Raw genomic sequence first — 22,058 nt, 5'->3', positions numbered from 1 at the left:
TTTTAGCATTTGATTTGAACAATATGAAGAGAAGCGTCATTTTAGGGACACAAAGAACTCAAATCTTATTAGCACACATTAAAAAAAGTCTAGGAAAAAATAATTTATTCATCAGTCAAATTATTTTTAGGTAACAATGGCAAATGTTTTTTTTTTTTCCTGACAGATAGTTGTCAGCCTCTAGCTGTAAAATGATTAAAGCCTTCCCATAGCTGCTTTATGATGTGACAGGTTTTCTGGGCAACCCTCTCTATTCCTCAGTTCAATACAGAGAGGGTGACTAGGAACTGGAATTGATTAAAGTAATTTTCCTATCCTACCTACAAAACAGCTTTATGTGATAATTCACAGTGTTCTTAAACTATATCTCCCATAACAAATTTAATCCCCTTGCATTTTCTAAAAGCCTTTCTTCGTCTTTTTTAGCTGAAAATTTTCAGCTGATGCTTCATTTACCTCACTGCTGGCAAGTCTTCTACATACCGCAAGCATCCATTCAAAAGACAAAAAAAAGCACAACAAATTCATGCCAGCTGATGAAACAGTCACCTTTAAGAGTCTGCTGCATTAGTGGTAGTCGTTAACATTTTCCTCTGCTGTGGTGTGAAGGTTAAGTCCTTTACGGTTGTTTTCCAACTGTCTCTTTGCCTGATGCCTGAGTTTCAGTTCTTCTCTGAAGTCATAGTCGATGAGGCCTTGGTTCTCCTCGCAAAGCTTACTGTAGGCGTTTGCTAAAGCCCTGAATTCAGAAATAGAGATCTCTGTGGGCCGCAGTGTGGGATCCACATCAGCACTGCGCAGCAACTCTTCCGTCAGTTCTTGACGCCGAGACTCTGGGAACAGCATCCTGCAGCAGAGAGAGAGAAAAAAAAAAAACAGTCATCACATGCTGACACAATGAGTTAATGTACAAGACTTGAGAAGTGGCATGGAAGTGACGTTATATGGTCTGTGCGGATGTTCGCTTAGCGCTTGTCAAATTAGAAAAGCAGAGACACATACAGTTTATGTTGCTGCTGAAATTACAGATGTTCTCCCTCACATTCCTCACTTCAGTGACAGTAATTGTCAAGCTCCTTCCCTGAAGGGCCAACTTCCTGCAGCATTGAGCTCCAACCTGCCCCAACATACCTGCCTGGAAATTTCTAGTAATCCTGAACACCTTGATTCGCTTCAGATTCAGCTGTTTAATTAGGGTTGGAGCTGAACTTTGAAGGACAGTAGCCTTTCAGGAGCGGGAATAATTTCAATGTATGTATTTAATGTTTTGCTGGATGAACACTCAACACCAAGTTACACAGCAGTACAAGCAATTGTGCGTACTGTGCTTCGTATCTCTGTATCCACCCTGACTATAATCCATTAGAAAAGAGGTAAAGAGAGAGGAGTTTGTTTACAGAATGCCAGGGAAATGCTTACTCGAGCCCTCTGCGGCAGTGCTTCCTCCGGAACTGGAAGGTGTTCTTGACAATCCTCTCGACCAGCTTGAAGGGCTGCTGGATCTGGGGCTGAGCCAGCGGAGTGAAGTGCACCACCCCCACATCCACCTACGTAGACCGCGGGGTGATGAGATGAAAACACACACACACACACACACACACAACAGTGTTACAGTCAGACCTGGAGACCATTTTCACAAGGGGGAGAAACGGAATGGAAACTAGCGCAAGAGAGATATACGAGTGAAGAAAAGCAGAGGGTTGGGAGAGGAGGCGGTGGGTGATGCTGCACGATGACAAGCCAGTTCCGGTTGCTACAGTAACACCTGTTTGAAGGACCATCAAAACAAGCCTCTTCAAATGTGAATAGTAAGTCTCTTGTTACACTGTTGCTTCCTAAATGTTCTCATATCCACAGTCTAGTGATGATGTAGGGGATGCTTCAGCTTCTATCTCCCCTGGTTCGCCGATCAGCAGTAAAGGACAGTGCTTCTTTTCATTATGCAAAATCGACACAGATGTCTGCTGTGCCCAGTCTAAAACCTGTTTCTCTTGTGTAATTGTAGCAGGAGGCATAATTTTGGTAGCTCCAGAACCGGTTACCGACCTGTAGCAGAACAAATTGTTTATCTGTAATAATCCAGAGTGTGGATTCTGAATTTAATCGATTAAGTGAAGCTCAACGCTAAACACCGAAGGGATATCGTAGTAATAATTTAAGAAATGTGCTGGAATGCCCCCAGAATGGAGACATGTGATGAAGATAACGGAGATACGGATGAAAATGTAATTAGCTGGTGATAAAGAGAAAATGCACATTGATTTGTCCTGCATTTCAGCAGCATGCCTTACTGTGATTTAACATACTGTAAATCCATCTGGTGGTGTTGCAGTCATGCAGGACTCTAGGTTTCCTAGACTTTGGCTAGATCCTTCCACTTGGGCTCATTTTAAATAAATTACGAGCATGATACAAGACTTTGAAGAGCCCTTCTGATGTTTAGGGCTACAAAACAGCAATACACTGGAGATGACAGAGAAGGAAATATGTGACGAGAGCTTTCAGAAAGCATCGACTCATCTGCCTCAGCTATGCAGAAGGAGAACCAACATTCAAGAAATCAATTTGGCCACTTGTCATTTACCCAGCTCGGGATGCTGGTTTTAGAATGAGACACTTCATCCCTTCCCTCCGCGAAAGCGTCTGAAATTTTGACCAGGTAGATTCAAGTCCCTACACTTGAGCAATATGAAATATTTACAGCTCAGGATTTAGAAGCAACCACATAGAGTTGTGTATGTATATACACAAACTAGTTTTCCTGTAATACCCCCCTCCCCCTTTCCTCAAGTTATTTTAATCCTGGTAATAACACAGAACACAAATAGCCTATACACACAGATATGGGTCAATTTCAGCAAAAACTGTCATTAATAACAGTTACAACAGTTACTTACACTTGTAACAGTTGCACACATTACAAGTAAAACTCAACAGCAACACTACACTATATATTTACCCCCTACAGTGCTGTATAGGATGACTTTCTCTTTTGCACCTAAGTGCAAGTGCCCCCTAGTACAAAGGGTGTGAATTTTAATTTGTCATTTCTAATGGAGAATGATCAAATTGAGGTGGCAGTCCCTCAGGACTATGAGAGTAACCATTATTTTCTTTACATAACTACCAGTGAAACAATGGAGTATGCGGCTGGAAATGCATACAGTGAGGGGAAAGGAGAAAATGAGTAGTCCTGCAAAGAGTAGGGATAGCCTACATTAATCATGACAGCACTTTCAAAAGACAACCACTCTTACTTCAGCTCAGATAAGGAAGCGGAAAGAGAGAATCTAACCAGCGCAGGCTGACAGGGCTTTTGCCAGGGAGGCTTGTTTTTACAGTAGGAATGGCTTGCCCTAACCATTATGAACAGCCCAAGGCATTGATGTGAACCAAAGGAACTACTGATGTGCTTTGAGAATCAGATATGAATTGATTCTCATGGAAACTCTCTCCAGCCTATATGAGACTACAGGCTTCTAAGGTGTCTGGCCGAAGACACAAGATGTAAAGAGTAAGCAAGTTAAGAGGGCTAAAGGAACAGTGGCCCTATGTTTAGGCACTTTACGAATGCAAGATCAGTGAAAAACATTCCTATTTTCTTGAACAGTTAAGTCACAAGAAAAAGCCCAGAGGCAATAAATCAAGGTAGTGTGGAAACCCATGCACTTCCCTCTTGCACAGCAGAGAGCAATTTCCATTTATTATCATGAATTTAAACAGCCATTTCTGTAGCAGTTGCAGTAAGACCATTTTGACATCTGCATTACAGGCAAACAGCTACAGCAGGGTAATGAAATGTCTCCATCAGCAACTGTGAATGACAAATGGATCTCATCCTTAACAATAAAAAAAAGCACACAGGCAAATAGGAAAAAGAAACACACCCCCAACCCCGTCCCTCAAGAAATGACAATTTCGATGTCCATCTCAGGCCTTTGCACAATAGCTAGAGGTGATAAAATCAAGGCACCATGCATATAATTGCTTTCTGTGCCTTCACACGTCAGTTCCACACACACACATTCCCTGGGTACATGTTAGCCGCACCCCTTACACATTGTTTACACATTTTAGTTATATATTTTCCAGCACAATCCCAGCAGCAGCACTTACAAATGCACAAGGTGAGGACACACAAACCAGCAACAGCATTTTTAAACCCCAATAGGGCCTAAATACAATCAAATGAAGATCATCACCACTAAATATAAAAGTATAAGACTACACCTTCAGCTTGACCCTTGTAAAAGTACTGATTTGGACTTACAGCTCCAATATTGATAATTTTTAGTTTTTACAGACAGACAGATAGATTCAGTTTTGTCCTTCTTTGCCCTCTTTGTCATTTCTAAACCAATGCCATATAGCCACTCCCACCCTGCAGCGAGGAGAGGACGGATGGAGGACGGCAGGGGTGGGGGGTGTAGGGGTTTATAGGGGCAGCAGCTGTGAGTTCATCCTCCTGCAGAGTGAATGTTCCTGCTCAGTGGCTAGTCATATTATGATTAGGGTGATGGTGCATTGCCACTTTAGTGAAACTCTCTTAAAAGCAGGTGAAAGGGCCATGCCTTAGTCCACCACCTGATGAGACCACTACCCATATAGCATGTGCTTTGAGAAAAAACAAAAACCATACATATAAATATTACACACACACACACACACACATATACACATACACATACATATACATACATATATACACATATATACACACATATATAAATACATATACATACACACACACACACACACACACACACACACACATATATATATATATATATATATATATATATATATATATATATATATATATACGCACACACACACAATTTTTTCATTCTGTTTTATGCATGAAATATCTGATGTCTAAATATCTGCCTGTAGAACAAAATGACAATAAGCAAAAATGACTTAGCCTATTGCTTCTCTAATAAATTTATTTCCATTTCATGATGTTTCAAATCATTTTAGGGATATTTCGTTTTAGTTTTTAACTGGAAAACAAGATGTTTAATAAGAATATTATTTTTTTTCCCGTTAAATTTATATATTTAAAATCCAAAACATTTAATCAATGCAGCTTAAATCAGATAATAAACAGCATATAAAATATATAGGAAAACTCTTTCCAAATGAATGTCAAACAGTTATTACTCTGAGAGAAAAAAATCGGGATACATGAAAGCAATCAAAATCGACGTTAAATCAAATCAAAAAGCTTGGGACATTAGATCTTAGACGGGTCTGATCGCTGTGAGAACATATACAACAGAGACTTTCATGCGCGCGAAGTTGAGAGATCTGCGTGACGTAGACCATCATTCGTGCGGCTTTGAAAACAGCATCGTCGCTTCATCTCTGATGTCCTCTAATATACCGCTGCTTCTGAAGACACGGATAACATGAACGGATCCTTAACGTCACAACCACGGGCGTTTATACTCTGTTTTTGTATTTAGCAGCGTGTGTACGTTTGTATATGTGTGTGCTCGGAAACCTGACGCGTCTCTGCAGCAGCCGAGGTAAGAACAGGATTTCTGCATTCCGCTCCGTATTAGAAATAAACCGCTCAGCCTCCACTATGAGTCATAACCTAAAATATTTCTGTTATTGCCTTGGTAAAAACGAAGGAAAAAGAAAACGTGCTGACAAGTTGTGCGCTTGTGTGTCTGAAACGATAGTTTATTTCCTTTACCTGATCTTATGGAAACCAGAATCAGACTCCAGTTATCAGGCATGGCAACAATGCGTACATGTTCTATCACTCCACTAACAACTCAGTTCTCCAGCAGAGATGTGGGTATGAAGCACGAACCTGCTTCCTCATCATCCTGTGTGCACACTTCTCTTTGTTCCCAGTGCTCCGGGGGTGGAGGAGGACACTCATTTAATTCTCTCACTTATTTCCTCAGGCAGGCGGCGGTGCTGAGGAGTCTCTGCCGTCGCAGTTGCAGCCGAAGGAGAGGGGACTAGGCAAGCTCGTGTGAATGTTGGGCGAGTTAAGGAACGTGGCAGGATGGCGTCCACTGGCACGCAGATCTTCGCCTTCGTGCTGGCATTGCTAGGCATCTTAGGTGCCACGGTGGCCACGTTATTGCCTAACTGGAAGGTGAGCGCGGATGTTGGCTCCAACATCATCACTGCCATCTCGCAGATGCAGGGGCTGTGGATGGACTGCACCTGGTACAGCACAGGCATGTTCAGCTGTACGCTAAAATACTCTGTGCTGGCGCTGCCCGCATACCTGCAGACGGCACGCACCACTATGGTGCTTTCCTGCGTGCTGGCAGCGCTGGGATTGTGTTTGGCCTCTTTGGGTTTAAAGTGCACTCGCTGGGGTGGGGGACGGCGTGCTAAACGTCACGCTGCCATGGCTGCCGGCACCTGCTTTCTGGCCTCTGGCTTTCTCTGCCTTGTTCCTGCCTCCTGGTACACAAATGAAGTTATTGTCAGTTTCCTGGATGCCAACGTGCCCGAAAGCAACAAGTTTGAGCCGGGTGGCGCCGTCTACGTAGCCTTCCTCTCGTCTGGTTTACTTTTCGTGGGTGGATCCATTTTCTGTCTGTCCTGCCCGGGGAAGCGAAACGGCAACCAGGATTTAATACTTCTCCCTCCAGACAAACTCCTCTTGCAGCAGCAGCAGCAACTGCTGCAACAACAGCAGCAACAGGACCAGCTCCAGCACCAGTACTGCTCTCTCTCCCCGCTGGATAACAAGACTGGCTACAGCCTGCAGGACTATGTATAGGGGACGGGTAGTTCTGGAGCAAGACAAGTGCAATGTACTGCCACTCGACCTCTTGGCTCTTGTGATTACAACATGAAAGGGCGAGAGGGACCGCAACTTTGAAGCATTTCCCTTATCGTTTCGTCTCTCTCCCCTTTTTAAGATCAGCAAGCACAAAACAATGGAAGTATTCCCTCAAGCGACGTCTACGAACAGACGGATCGTGAATACTGAGGGGCGAGTGGCAGCAATGCTGCAGCTAAAGCGGTGTGAAAGAGACGATAAATAAATGCACATATCCAGCATCCTAGTAAATCGTATTAAAGTGTTCCTCTGGGAACGGATTAGCAACAACGGAATGTTTCTGCTACTTCAAATCCCACCCCCCTTCCCAAAGACCTGAACTCAGAAGCAATCGTTTAGCTGCTAACAATCGTTTGGTAACCTCTGTTTAAGTAAGATGGCAATATGTCTCTTAGAGGCAACAGTATGGGAGAGCCCTTGTTTGGGAGACCCTTTGTTTTTCTTTCTATTTGAGTAATGGTTGTGTTAATAAAATATCTTGTCTTATTTTGGTAGCTGATAGGATGATTGATATTCTGCCTAAGCATGCTTTCTGGAGCCTGTGCATAATGCAGTGGAATGCCTGATGTAGACTGAATTGTAGCCATATAGCCTGTGCCTAAAAGAGCTGTAGTACATAAACCGCTGAAACTGTTTGGAGAGAAGTAGGAGGAGAGAGTGAATAGGGGTTGCTGGGTCAGGCATGTATGGGAAATCCATATCGAGGCTGAGAGGAAACAGCCCCTTCTTACGTCAAATGGAAGATGTAATGTTGTACTTTCACATTTTGCCCCAGACAAAAGCAAGCTGCCTTGAGCTCAGGGCATGCTGTTTGCCGCTCTATCACGCACACACTCATCATGCTGCATGTGTGCTTTTACTCTCACTGCCATGGAAACGGGATTCTACACCCAAATACGTGTATTGTCTAGGGTCGTGTCTCTCTGCACACTCAGAGGATGGTGGTCCTGTCTGTGACAAGCTTGAGGCTGTAATAAATCACTCCAGCCAACAGCAGAGGATCTGTGTCTAGAGACCAAGCCTCTGCAACACCCCTTCTCTCAGATGGGAGGGTCTGTACCCTGCTGACCACCTCCGAGCTTGAGAATATGATCAGTAGACAATGTATGTATAGCTGATTGTTTAACAGACATAGCATCAACAAAGACGAGATTGAGTTTCAGTAACTGGCAGCACTTTTATGGAAGCATGTGGCACCTGATAAGGCTGCAATCTGCTTGGGTCCACTCTCACAGGAAGTACATCATTGCCAAATGACTTTCCTTTTTTCAAAATTTGAATAAGCAGCCACATTCATCGATAAATGCATCAGCAGTGCATCTGCTGACAGACTGTCACCTACAAGGGGCTCTTTACGTCATCTTAAATGAATATTTCATGGCATGCTGTCGATTACAAGAAAAAGGGAAACAGTTAAACATTTAAAGTGTTCATTTATGGTGCTGCTCACACACCTTCACCCATAGGATAGTTCACCCCAAAATTAACACTTTGTCATCATTTACTCACCCTCAGGTAGTTCCAAACCTGTACGAGTTTGAATTCCTACAGATTTGGAACCTGTATGAAGTCAGGAACTGTTTGGTTACAAACATTCTTCAAAATATCTTCTTTTGCTTTCAACAGAAGTTCACACAAGTTTGGAACCTTAAATGATGAAGAAAAAAAAAGTCAATTTTTGGGTGAACAATCCCTTTAACTGCATTTCCATTTTACTTGCTTGCCACTGATGAAATTTTATATGAACTTAAACTTAGTCAATTTTCGTCTCTGTAAAAACAGACAACATGTCACAGATACTGGCCATACAGATTCTACTATTCATTTAAGTATGGGAAAGTGTACTCTTCCTCCCTCAGTGCTCACCATCCCGTTCTCCTTGAGCGCTTATGGATGTTGCCTCTGACAGCCAGAACAGTTGCATGTCATGTGCAAATTTGCCAATGCATGTACACACAAACACCCCGTCATAAGCATGTCCCCTCCCCTGTAAATATTACTTGTGCCAAGAGTGGAGTAAGTGTGTGTTGTGCTTGAATGCAGCCATGCGTTTCTATGCTGCTGAAGGGAGGGATGCAATTTCAGTGTTGTTCTGCTCTGGCAAAAAGCTTTGGCAGTGATGGATAGCACAGCGCATTCTTCCTCTCAAGCAGATTCCCATAGGCGAGCAGATGGCTGGGCCCAGTTCGCCCCCTGCAGGCGGCAGCGGGCTTGCTGTGTGAGCACAGCCAGGTTTTGTGCTGCCCCTCTAGGGCAGATTATGCCCTCCTCAGCAGACCATGCTAGCCCCTGGACAATAACAACTGCCCATGCACCATTACCGAATGCAATAAGCACTCCTCCTACCCTCCAAAAGTAACGTTGCACTGAAATGTTACAATTGTGAATGTGCCAAACTCATGACTACTTTGCAAATGTATATACAGGTGTACTGTTCTGTTTGCCAAAAGCGAGATGATTTAAAGTTTTGAAAGACATCTGTACTGGGAGATAATTTTATAAATATCAACTAATATAAAATTCCAAAGCACAGTAATTCTAGGATCATACGCAGTTCAAGTTCACTAGGACAGGCTTGAAAGGACTGAGATGATTTTTAAATTGTGCTTTGGGATTTCATATTCATCAAAGCTCTGCAAAGATTGTGTTTATCATTATTAGTTTACTGAGAGCACTGTTCAACACCCAAGCATGTTCACAGCAAATCTTCTTCATAAGAAGACAAACATTTACACCTTTAATTGTGTAACCTCATTTGAAAGCTATTTATTTTTTTGTTGGCTTAACATGGTAAAAGATACACTGAAATGAAGATGATTATCTGTAGATAGTATTACCAGAAGAGGTTTTATAATTATAAATACAAACTATTCATATATTGTTATGGTGCAGCTTGTTTATTAGCACGCTATAGAAAAGAAAAGAAGTTTCATATGATCCAGACGAAACAAACAGGCACCTCGTTTTTGTTCAGTGGCCAATTGAATTATTTTTCATTGGATAAATGCAGCTTATATCTTGGTGGATGCTTCTGCACCTTCTTAATTTTGCAGAGGATACTGTTCAAATATTTCTGTACTGTTCTCTCAATGTGCTTGTGCAAGTAGTTATATTTTTATTAATAAAAATTGGTGTAAGCAGTATGTTCTTAATTTTAATGTTCTTAATCTTATTTTAATTCATTTGTGCCGTATTGTTCATTTGAGGACAACACTTCAGCAACAAGTGGAAAATATTTGAATAGAACAGGCTGTACGGAACATATTCGTTCATCAGTTCCATTTACTGTATTCTTAGTTAACATTAAAAATGAATAAATAAAATCAGCATTCATTCACTTCCTAGAACACCACTGAAAGAGTACTGCAAATCAATATCATTATAAGAGGTGTGTGTGTGTATAAACCTTTTACCCATTGTTTTTTCAAAGGATGATGCATTTAAATTACAAAGTACATTTGTATACACCATAGTAATATTTGTATTTACCTTTAAAATACATATTAATAACACTATTAAGAAAAGTAGCAATTTTCATTGATATGGCTACTTTATATATAGTGTTTAAATTATTTACTATCAACTGTGATGTGATGTATGCACTGATCATAGTGCCAAGTCATATTCCATTAAGTGTAAGATTTTCGGCCATCAAAGTAGGCTTGGTTCTTTAGGTGAATTTTTAGCCCATGTTATTATGGCTCATTACATACTGTACATGGTGATGAGAAGAACCCTCCAACTACCATAGTACATTACACAATGGCAAAATAGTGCATTTCATGTCTTCATGTAAGGTAAAGCATTTCAGTCATGTAACACCAGCTAAACTGATTAAAACTGAAGTGTTCTACTTCATTGGGCATCAAAACTCCATCGGCAGTAATGGCGAGCCAAGTCCATAGACCATCAATCAGTCAGTACTAGCACTCCTCACTGCAAGCATTATTATTATTTTCTTTTATTTTTAAAATATGAGCAATGTGGAAGATATAATATGATTGTCAGACACTGTGGTTGACCTTGCCCTGCTGGAAACACTCCTGGGTCTGTACACACACTCAATACCGTGAGCACAATGGAATGATTATACTGCTCTTGTTTGGTGCATTGTGAACTGCTGAGACAGGCAGTATAGAATGGCAAGATAAAACAGCCTGCATGAAAACAGTTTTTCTTTTTTCTTTGTTTGTTTTCATGGTGTAAATAAAAGATTGCTAGTGTATGTTTTAGAAAATACTATTTCAGTCTGTAACTTATAGACCATTTAATTGAATGTGTTACTTGTCATTTGTGAAATGAGTGAAAATATGTTTAAAAGTAAATCCTACGCCAAATTTCTTTCAGAGTGGGTCTTACTGGAAGGAACAAACATTTCAGCACTGATTTGTCTTTGAATTTAAAAGACTTAATGAAGTGCATTCAAACATCACACACAGAGGAGAATAATATTAAATAAATAAATATGTGGGAGGTGCTTTGGCCAAAAATAGTGCTGTTGTAATAGATTGTATAAAAGCAGATAATAATCAAATCTTACAGTGGATTTAGAACCACATATTTGCAAGAGCTCTTAAATATCTTTATTGAAGACTACTAATCAACTTTGATCAAAATCCAAAGCATTTAATATTAAAATGGGATATTTTTAGATGTGGAATCATAATATATTGAGAGTAAGGCTGCGGGCATTCTGAGACATTGAAATAACCTTCCTTTACTCCTGATACCTCATTTGACCCCATTTATTAAAATGGAGCACTACCTATACCAAATTTGACCTCATTATTCACTCTGTGAGGTTTCATTTTCTGTGATGGTCCCATGGTGCTACAGTCAATGGAGAAAAAGAGTTTAATGATCCTTAAAATGGACATAAAAGATAAAAGCGACTGGCCTTGCTATGTATGGGTAGTTGAAATCACACCTTTTTATGTCCAGGATATCATTTAAAAAAAAGCTTCTCACATTGTGTGAGCCAAACCCATTTGCTGCAACATTCAAAAATGATGTTTAAATATACTTGTGATAAAATTCGAGGAACAGGAGTAATTCAGTGGATAAGCTGACATGTATTCCATTTTTTGTTGTTAAAGTAACTGAAGCATTATAAGAATTAAAATGAGATGTGCTCTGCAAAGTTCCTACACCTTTAGAACAATTAATTGAATGACTTTTCCAGTCTTTCGTGATTATTGGATAAGTCTTTCATTTTAAAAATATGGCCTTTTCCAGTTAAAGACAAACTGCAGCTATCATATACTATAAATCCTCAAAGGCCATATGTGTCCAAAACTATAATTGTTAATATCTTCTTTATGCTTTTTTCTTACACATTTTCATGTACAAATGTCATCCACCCACATGTGCAGCTGTGTAGAATCATCTCCTCAGAGATCGTAGAAGGACGGAGGTGCCATTGCTCCCATTACTCTTAATATCCAGACAAACATCTGGTTGAGGTACGCTTCACTCTCTCTACAGATCTATCTCTGTCATGAGCTCATCCTCAAGCTGTCTCCCGCTTACTCACACTTTCTATCCTCTGTGTGTGGGAAGGACACTGCAGTAGCAGCTGGCTCCATGTCTGTCTACATTCACGCATCAGCTCAAGGGACAGCAGCCCATCCCCGCGCTTGTGAAATACATGGGGGGGGGGTCGCTACTGAAACACTTTTGCATTTGATGAAGAGATGATCATTATATTCATTCAGTCATTCTAAGGAATGCAATTATTCTGTCTAACAGCAGCATTTTACAGGAGACACAATGTGGGCGATGACAAGTTCATTTGATTGTACTGCAGCTGAATAAGACAAACATGCTAGAAATGAGAACTTTTGTTTAAACATGTCACAATTTAACATTTCCTATAGCAGTCACTGCATGGGCAAGTGCTGGTGTTGAAGCCTTGCAATGCACCTGGTGGGGGTGTTATGTGCGATCCGTGACAGAGGAGACCAGCGAGCGCAGCGTGGGCCTGAGGACATACAATGCACAACCAATCACCGTGGACACAAGCCTTCAAGGACAACCATAGTCACTCAATGTGACAGAACAAGGTGCCTTGCAGCATCCACACAAGACTGCCAGACATTTAAAAAAAGCCACATATAAAAAAAAACACCCCTAGTGGCATGCCAATATCAGCTAATGCTCGTGATTATAAATAGAACAACTCAGTCCTGTTCTGAAATGCTGCAGCTAATTCTCTCTGACCTTACAGAGGGGTTCTGCAGGGAAATGAAACGTGGCAAATCTAATAATTCAACCCATAGTGTGAATGTAGTGCAGAGCAATTCAGGACTGTTCTCTAAATACAGTGAATGAGCTACTGCTAATTACCAGCTGCACAATATTCAGTTCTCTAATCCAGTTAATTTGACAAGAGCATAACAGGAGGCTGTGTATTATACACCATGTGGGGCAAGTTACTCCCAGACGCATCTCTCTAAACCTTCAATAAATCCTATTAACTTTTCATAGTGTTCATGTACTGTGATCTCTGGACCAATTCACACATACTTATTTCTGATAGTTTTACTGGGAATCCCCCCCCAAAAAAATAATAATAGTGTTTTATTTTAAAACATTAACAATCTCTACAGGGGCCTGTACCATGAAGCTAGATGAAACAAACTTTGGGTTACAGAACTGGTTTCAAGTTGACAAAACCAAACCAATCCAATTTCATATAGTTACTTTATTACTGAGTCTTATTTATATTTCATCATATTACATATTATCTATATATTTATAATTAAACTAAGATTAATATTAATTGTAATTGCTAATGTTTAATGAACCAAAGGTATAATTAAACAAATTATATAAAAATGCTTTTAGTTTTGATTCTTTTTCAAATTCAAATTATTTTATTGGTAAATGACCTTTAATTTGGATCAAGAGAACCTGGGGAGTGACTTGATTAGTCCAGAGATGTGTCTCTTTGCTGCCGATTAGTCTATGTTGCTGATTGTTTGGCACAAAGTAATCTAAAACTCACCTAAACTGGCTTTCTGTTACAGGCCCCTCTAACTTGAATTACAGAGTAAAAAAAAATTTAAAAAAAAATTAATAATAATAATAAAAAAAATAAATAAATAAATAAATAAAAAAATAAATAATATATATATATATATATATATATATATATATATATATATATATATATATATATAAAATGTTAGGATTAAATAGCTATAATATGAATCTAGAAATTAATACATTAAGTATGATGCTTCCAAGACCATAACCAGCCATATTTACAATTTCTGGAAAACCTCATCCAAGTTAGCCACTTACTGAACATTATCAGTCTGACAAATCAGAAGAATTTGCAAGGCATAAAAATGGATGTACAAGATTAACAAATATAAGATTTGCTGTGGCAATGCAGTATTGTCACAAAAGGTTGCTGATCCATCAACTTGACTAAAACCTAGACCATTCTTATTGTTAATCCCGGAGAGACTACATTATTCTGAAACCAGGTTAACTTTAAAAGCAGTTTGCAGACTCCACAGCCAACTCAAAGATGACACACAAATCTAATGCTGATTTCAAAAGATGCGAGCAGTCCTCTAGGGTAAGCCTCTTCAACACAGATGGCATTCATAGCACCACAGCTCTGTACAGCAAATAAACTGGCAAAGGCAAATTTGCAGTAATAAAATCTTGAACTAATATCAAAGAGAATTCATTGCTTTTAATGTAAGCATAAAAGAACACATAGATATCTATCTGTCCCTATGGCCAAAAAACTGTGTAAACTAGATTAAAAAAAAATTCTGAAGAAAATGTGATTTGTGCTTGGCTCACAAAACTGACTACAGTGATGCTAGGATCTTCTGGGTGGTTAGAAGGGCATTACTAGATAGTCCTGCATGGTGGTTGATCACTGGCCCATGTCAAAAGATTTGAGTTCCAAGATATGACTCAGGTCTTTCTTCAGTCCAAGTCCAATTTTATTTTATTATTATTTAATAAATATAATAAAATTGATAATGAATATCATTTTATTAAGTTTTTAAAGACCTTTTTAGAACTCAACAAGCCACACAATTTCATGTTGTTCATATCCACAGCACAAACTGTGTGAGAAGAGCAACACACTGAAGCTGGGAGCAACAGTAATGGTGAATCTTAATTAGTCACTAGAACATTAACTGCATGTTAAGTCATACTCAAAATGCGAACAAGATAAGCAGTCATTTCTCATTTAACACTGATTATTATTCTGCCTTTCCACAAGATCAATGTCTTCCTGACATCAGACACCTGAAGACAAACACCAGTGATGATTAAATATCATACAGATAAAGGTCTAAAGGTGAATTCCCCTCATTAAATTTCAGTCAACCAAGAAATTAGATTTTCTTTCTTTCTAACAGCACACAGTTTGAATTTTTTTATTTATTTGTATTTTTTGTAAAACTGGAAGGAATGCATTGGATGGAGAAAGGTCCTGTCAGTACTTATCCCTCAGATATCTTAGCCTAAGTGTTAGCCTATGTTTTTTCAAAGAGTGCAGTTAAGCTTTTTCTCAGGGGTTTGTCTACAGTACATCATCACTCATGTACAATTTTTAGTAACTTCTTGTGAGAAACCTCATGAAGCAGCATACTTCTTTCATCAGTTGTGTAAAAGCCTTGGTGTGCAATGAAATAATCACCCGTGCCATTTAATCCAAGAGAATGCGCAATTCATCCCACTTTCCTTTCTTCTCTTCTTCATTCCAAAGCACTCTGGCTGGATAAAATATTTACAGACAAGAGAACTTTGTGCGTAAGGTACATTCTTTTATAGGATCCTCTTATCCACAAACCCCTGGCATTTCCCAAAACTCAAAAATCCAGTGGAGTAACATTTTCAAACAGGCTCTTTTTTCCTTACTGTACAAAAGAACGGCGTACCAAATGCCCTGTGGGCATCATTACACACTGAGCGTCACCATCTCTGATTCCATATCTAAGACAACATTGACTCTGTGCTCTTCTAATGAGCTAACACCCACATCCTTCCACATGAGCAGTCAAACACAGAGAGATTCAGAAACATAAATGGCAGAAGAAAGGGACTTACGTTAGGTTTTGGAACAAAGGCACATCCTGAGATGGTGAAACAGTTTTTGACAGTGCAGAGATACTGAGCCATGACAGACAGACGGCTGCGTTGACGGCTTCCTGTGCTGGCTGTTAACCTCTAGAAATTAAAGAGAGGACAAAGACTGCTTTTCTTCCAATCCATTTCGTCCAAAAAAAAAAAAAAAACACTCAAATACTTAAGATTAATGTTGTTCTAGATGCACTTTCTGTACTTAATAATAAAAAATAAAAAAACCTAGCAAAGTTCTAACTCGTTACCTAATATTATCCTTTTCATGGTACCCAGCACCTAGAATTCTTACAAACTTCTTACAAAATAAAAAATGTTGTATTTGCTACAGTGTGCAAAAAAATGCTATAAAATAAACTGAAATTAGCTTGTTTGTCCACAGTTGTAAAGCTGCAATAACAACTGAAAAAAGCACAGTGAAATCTGAGTGTAAATTTAAGAACTCTTTTTTTTTTTTAAGATCTTTTTACAGTTACTGTTCATATAAAATATAATTTCTTGCATAATGTGCAACAAAATATTTGATGAAAATGCATATTTGAGATTTAGAGGCTGTTAATTCTGGTATCCAGGCCTTGTTACATTATGAAGGACGAACAAAATTTTAATTGGTGCTGAATCTTACTCTTCACTTTAGAGCGTTCCAATTTTAGAGAATCAAGCTCCATGCTGTTGAAAAACTTCTATGAGTAGATGTGAGTTGTCTTATTTGGCGTGGGATTTAATATGGTGGCTTGAGAGAGAGTTCAAGCTGCGTGACAACAACATAAATATAAAATGACAATTTTTATTCTGCTGTGCCTTTAGGAGTTCTGTGTAAATGTCCTCTTTGCATGTGAAATGAACAACATTGCTTGAAAAGCCTAAATTTCATTGTGTCCGAATTAGTAGTATTCATAAAAGAGTAGGAGAAAAAAGTAACTGGATGACTTACTAGGCTACTTCTAGCAACATTCTGAAGTGCACATCCAATCGACCCTTGACTATCGTATCAGGCCATGGAAATGGCAGTGAAGTGACATATGACACAGGTAGGTCACATGACAATCACAACATGATGAATGTAGTACATCCATATTATATTCATTCTACATGCATTCAAACTATATGCAAAGTAGTTTTTGTTTTTTTCTCCCAAAAGAAGCTCTTACTCCAGCATGCATGAGATTTCAGATACAGCCAAAATGTTGCTAGGTGTTTCTGGCTAGTTGTTGCTAGCATGTTGTAGCTGGTTGGTAGGGTGATAGAGTTAGTTGCAAAGGACAGACAAGACAGATACATTTACAAGAATTATAGCACATTTAAATATCTGTAAAACAGTACTCTATGTTGGCTTTGTCAAGTCAACATTATAATTGGTCGTTAAGAAAGCTACAGTGTGTTTTCATAGTACACAATATGAGGGACATAAACTAAAACTAAAAAAAATGAGATAATAAGGCAGTACTAGTTAGTCTACAATAGACTTCATGCAACAAAAACTCCTGTTGGACAGAAACTACATTTGTAGACCATACTTCTTTAAAACAATGCCTCCAAATGAATAATTCAACTTACTTCAGCCACCTCTTTTTGGAAGGTCAGTGTAAGCCTTGTACGTCCAAACATAAAGCACCCAGTTCTGTTCGACATCTGCTCCAGCCACTTTATAATGAGAGGAGTCGACACACTAAAGGGCAGATTCCCAATGATGTGCAGGTTGGGTGGTACTGAAAAATAAACACACACAGTCATAAATAACCTTTCGTGTTCTTTACGGTCGCTCAAATAACAACAGAGTACTGCAGGCTGCAATAGGTGTTAAACAGAGGGGCAATCTAAAAGGTCTGGGGTTTTCTGGGTGTAATTCTTTGCCAGGCCATTTGCAGCTGTGTTGGATAAGAACATTTTGTTAAACCAAATTCTAGGAAGAACTGGCAACCAATGCAAAGACATGAACAAAGGTTGGAGACTGATAATAAGTTAAACTGCAGCATTTGGACATGTTCAGGGGGGAAAAACGAAGAGGCTTGATTATTTCAAATAAGAACATTTTTAATTAGACTTGTCCAGCAAATTGTTTTAATCTATTTAATATATACACATAGCATCCACCATAAAAATGGCACCTCTGTCAAATATAACCAATAAAATAAATAAATGTGAAATAAATAAATATTAATTCTAATATAATGTATAATTAATAATGTTACTTCCTCTACAGTCAAAAATCTGGGTGTTATATTAGACAGCAACTTGTCTTTTGAAAATCATATTTCCCATGTTACAAAAACAGCATTCTTCCATCTTAGAAACACTGCCAAGCTATGAAACATGTTACCTGTTTCTGATGCAGAAAAGCTAGTTCATGTGTTCATGACCTCTAGACTGGACTATTGTAATGCACTTATAGCTGGTTGTCCTGCATCCTCAATAAACAAGCTACAGGTAGTCCAAAATGCAGCGGCTAGAGTCCTTACCAGGTCAAGAAAATATGATCATATTACCCCAATACTACAGTCTCTGCACTGGCTACCTATTAAGTTCCGTATCAGTTACAAAATATTATTACTTACTTATAAGGTCCTTAATGGTTTAGCTCCTGTGTACCTAACTAGTCTTCTACCACGCTACAACCCATCACGCTCCCTAAGGTCACAAAACGCTGGACTTTTGATAGTACCTAGGATAGCAAAGTCCACTAAAGGAGGTAGAGCTTTTTCGCATTTGGCTCCCAAACTCTGGAATAGCCTTCCTGATAATGTTCGGGGTTCAGACACACTTCCTCTGTTTAAATCTAGATTAAAAAACACACCTCTTTGGCCAAGCATTCAAATAATGCATCTCATAATCTTGGACTGCAGTTATATCTGATCAAATGCGCATTATTATTCTTTAGCTTGGGTTAAACTAATTAATTTTACTTGGCTGGAACAGCAGCTACGCTAATTATGTCTTTGTTTGTTTCTCAGTTTTGCCACGGGATGTAACTAGGATTTACACAAGCTCCAGTCTGGATCCAGAACACCTGAGAAGAGATGATGCCAACCCCTCAGAGGACCTCAGATGATGCCAACCCTAAAAAAACCAACAGAACTACCACATTTTGCTATAAGTTTGATTGCATAATTGCTGTTAATAGTGTCAATCATCTGTTTGTTTACATCTTTTATTGATTTTTCCGAATGTTTCTGCTGTATGCACATAAACTGACAGAAACGTAATTTTCTGTAAAGTTGCTTTGCAATAATTTATATCGTAAAAATCACTATACAAATAAACTTGATTTAATTGTCTTAAAAAAAAACTTGTCTCGAAATTACTGGCAAACCTAGAAACTCTCAGGAGTAAATATCTAAGAAAAGGTATGTTTTTAAGTTCCCCTGAGTGATTGGGACAACTTGCAGGAAGTGGTAAGACATGACTTTCAGTGCAGTATAAATACGAGGTCACCATATAGGCTCAAGTGCCTACAGTTTGGCAAGCGTAACTGCTCCCATTCAAAGTTATCTAGACAAAGGTTAGTTGCACACTGTATTGAATTAAGAGATGCCAATAATTGTCTTTTCAGAAAAAAATAAGTCTTTACTTTACTCAAAATATCCACTAGTATCCAAAGTACTAGTGACAAAGAGAATAAACAGCAAAGACATTTTTCCACAGTGTGTTTTGCTCATATTTGTCGAAAGTGAAATATAAAAATAAATCGTTCCATAGTGAAGTACTAGTTATTTATTGAACTGTGTTTGAGATCACTTATAATTTTTACCATCTTCCCATGTTTGAGCTATGTGGGCTGGGAAGCCTCTTTCCAGTCTGTATGTGAGAATATCTCCATGTGCTATCCTCATTTTTCCAGGAGCAGCCTCAGACAAGAGCTGAACAAACAAAAGAAGACACAAATACTTCAATATACATGCTTACTCAGCCTAATTATATGATATAAAATTAGAAACTGACAAACACACACATATGCATACATAATTCTTCTGTTCTAGATTCATACCACATTAGAATAAATTTTTTCTTTAGTCTTATTTAAATGTTCTTTCAGTTCTCATGTCATATATATGTACCTGTATGTATGTAATCACCAAGAGCTCGTTAAAAACCAAAACAAATTCCTTGTGTGTTTGCACACATTTGGCAAATACAGCTAAAGCTAATTTTGACAAAAATATAGCATACGAGAACTTACAAGAGCCTTGGTGGAAGAGTGAAGTAACATCTCACAGCAAGAATTGGCAAATCTTTCTCAGTCCATTAAGATGAGATGCACTGCAGAACTAAAAGCAGCTGGTGATCACACCACACACACCGACTGCTACTTTAGATACTGAGCCCCGCTTTGTTCAGGTACTCATCATTCCATTTGTTAAACGTCTGTGAAATTTGCTATTTATCAATTGTTAAATCTTTTTATGCTCATACAAATAATTTCACTTAGTAGATTAGAATTAAATTTTTTTTTTTTTATGTTTTTGAAGGACGTATCTTGGTAAATGCTCACCAAGGCTCACAATATTATCAAATATTATTAAAAATTAGAAATGAAAAAAAATAAAAAAAGCTAATCTAAATTTTAAAAATTACAAATAAGCACTTAAAATAAATCAACAAATAAATAAATACAAACAGGTATTTCCACACAAACAGGTGTCATTATAAAGTACCTGGGAGTCTAAAATAGGTGAAATTGCTATATGGAATTGGATTTATTTGTAAACCTGTAATCCTGGAATAAAGCGTGTGTCCTTCTCCACCACTAATACGTCTGCTGCTCCAGCTTTCAGAATAGACCTGGTGAGGCCCCCAGGGCCAGGTCCCACCTCACACACATGCGCATCCTTCAGGTTTCCTGCCTGCCGGACAATCTTATCTGAAACCCATAAGCATTTTGTTTAAAGTTGCTGTTTACAAACATATACACAAACAAACAGTGTGCTACTTTATTGAACTCTACGAAGTCTTGTTAACATTTCGAAGGGGAGTGAACAACAGTTGGACTGACCTGTGAGTCTCATGTCTAGGAGGAAGTTCTGAGAAAGCTGTTTTTCTGCTCTCAGATTATACAGCTTGATAATCTCCTTTATGGTAGGCAGAGGAGGTAACCGAAAACAGGCCAGTTTCTGTGTAGCTGCCATCTCCCTTCAGTTAAAATTACAACTGAAAAACATAAGTGTCTTTCAATTACTTGTCTGTTTAAAATATTCCTGTTTACTTATAAAATATCCCAGATTTTCAGTGTAATAACACTTCTGAATGCCTCAGACAAATTTTCAATACGTAAGGAAGAAAAACAATATCCTCAGTTATAGAACATCTGAGCAGAGAGTGTAGTCCTGCAATAACACAAGGCATTCACACATGTCTATGTTATTTGTCAACTACCACCCAGAATCTCTGGATTTAGAGACTTAACAGAAGATTCGTGATATTAGGGCAACACCTTGTGGTTAACCTTCTGAACTGCAGTTACTTTGAAACAAACTGTCGGTTTCATTCCATAAATGATATTTAAAGCGGTAAAGATAAAACGCATAGCGTGCGCTATGTGACTTTTTCAATTTAGCAAAATATTTGTGATTTAATTGTAAAATACATAATATAATTCAGCAACGTAAATCTATATATAACAACAGCGCCTATCTGCCCTGGCTCTGAGCACTTAGATAAAACAGTGAATAACGATGTAATTGTTTTTAAGTTAAGACACACATCCCTTGGTGGGGAGATTTATAATAAAGACTGTATAGGTTAGAATCAATCTATAAGCAGTGAAGACTGCAACATGCTAATAAACAAGACAATATTACTCTGCCTGTTTAACACATTTAACGCGCTTAGAAAGGAGTTTTTATTATTTTACTTCTTACTCAACCACATATTAAAACAACGGCTATCTTTAATAAGAACAAAACTGTTTTAGGCTAAAACGCGACACAAACAGGAAGCACGTTTTCCTCACCAGCGCAGATGTCTTCCTGCAGCGGAGGCGGTTACCCTGACGCTGTGATGATTTCCTCCAATGCAGTGCCGAGTATGGACAAACGAACCAATCATGTTCATAAGGGGCGGGGATTTTTTGGTGCCCTTGAAAAAGTGAAATTCGACTTCGTTCGACCCACAAACATCATAATAA

At 38.6% G+C, this 22,058-nt stretch overlaps 2 protein-coding genes across 4 annotated transcripts; one reads left to right on the top strand and one right to left on the bottom strand.

The window, feature by feature from the left end:
- Positions 1–80: 80 nt before the first annotated feature.
- On the bottom strand, positions 81–21,973 carry tfb1m (transcription factor B1, mitochondrial). Of its 2 annotated transcripts, none has more exons than XM_042742841.1 (8): positions 21,885–21,973; positions 20,928–21,082; positions 20,644–20,795; positions 19,686–19,794; positions 17,495–17,646; positions 15,905–16,024; positions 1,420–1,547; positions 81–847 (listed from the first exon to the last, which is right to left on the bottom strand). In XM_042742841.1, exons 2-8 carry the CDS (start codon positions 21,058–21,060, stop codon positions 568–570), a joined length of 1,074 nt encoding a protein of 357 aa, XP_042598775.1. In that variant the 5' UTR covers positions 21,061–21,082; positions 21,885–21,973; the 3' UTR covers positions 81–567. The 2 variants fall into 2 exon arrangements, with proteins under 2 accessions (XP_042598775.1, XP_042598776.1); XM_042742842.1 differs by lacking the exon at positions 21,885–21,973 and adding an exon at positions 21,366–21,875.
- LOC122140187 (claudin-20) lies at positions 1,569–9,963 on the top strand. 2 transcript variants are annotated; one of them, XM_042742844.1, is made up of 2 exons: positions 1,569–1,808; positions 5,922–9,963. In XM_042742844.1, the coding sequence occupies exon 2, from the start codon at positions 6,026–6,028 to the stop codon at positions 6,755–6,757; it is 732 nt and encodes a 243-aa protein (XP_042598778.1). In that variant the 5' UTR covers positions 1,569–1,808; positions 5,922–6,025; the 3' UTR covers positions 6,758–9,963. The 2 variants fall into 2 exon arrangements, with proteins under 2 accessions (XP_042598778.1, XP_042598779.1); XM_042742845.1 differs by lacking the exon at positions 1,569–1,808 and adding an exon at positions 4,952–5,531.
- Positions 21,974–22,058: the final 85 nt, after the last annotated feature.

The sequence above is a fragment of the Cyprinus carpio genome, chromosome B17 (assembly GCF_018340385.1).
Source record: "Cyprinus carpio isolate SPL01 chromosome B17, ASM1834038v1, whole genome shotgun sequence".
Taxonomy (NCBI): Eukaryota; Metazoa; Chordata; class Actinopteri; order Cypriniformes; family Cyprinidae; genus Cyprinus; species Cyprinus carpio.
This window is presented reverse-complemented; position numbering and strand designations above follow the sequence as displayed.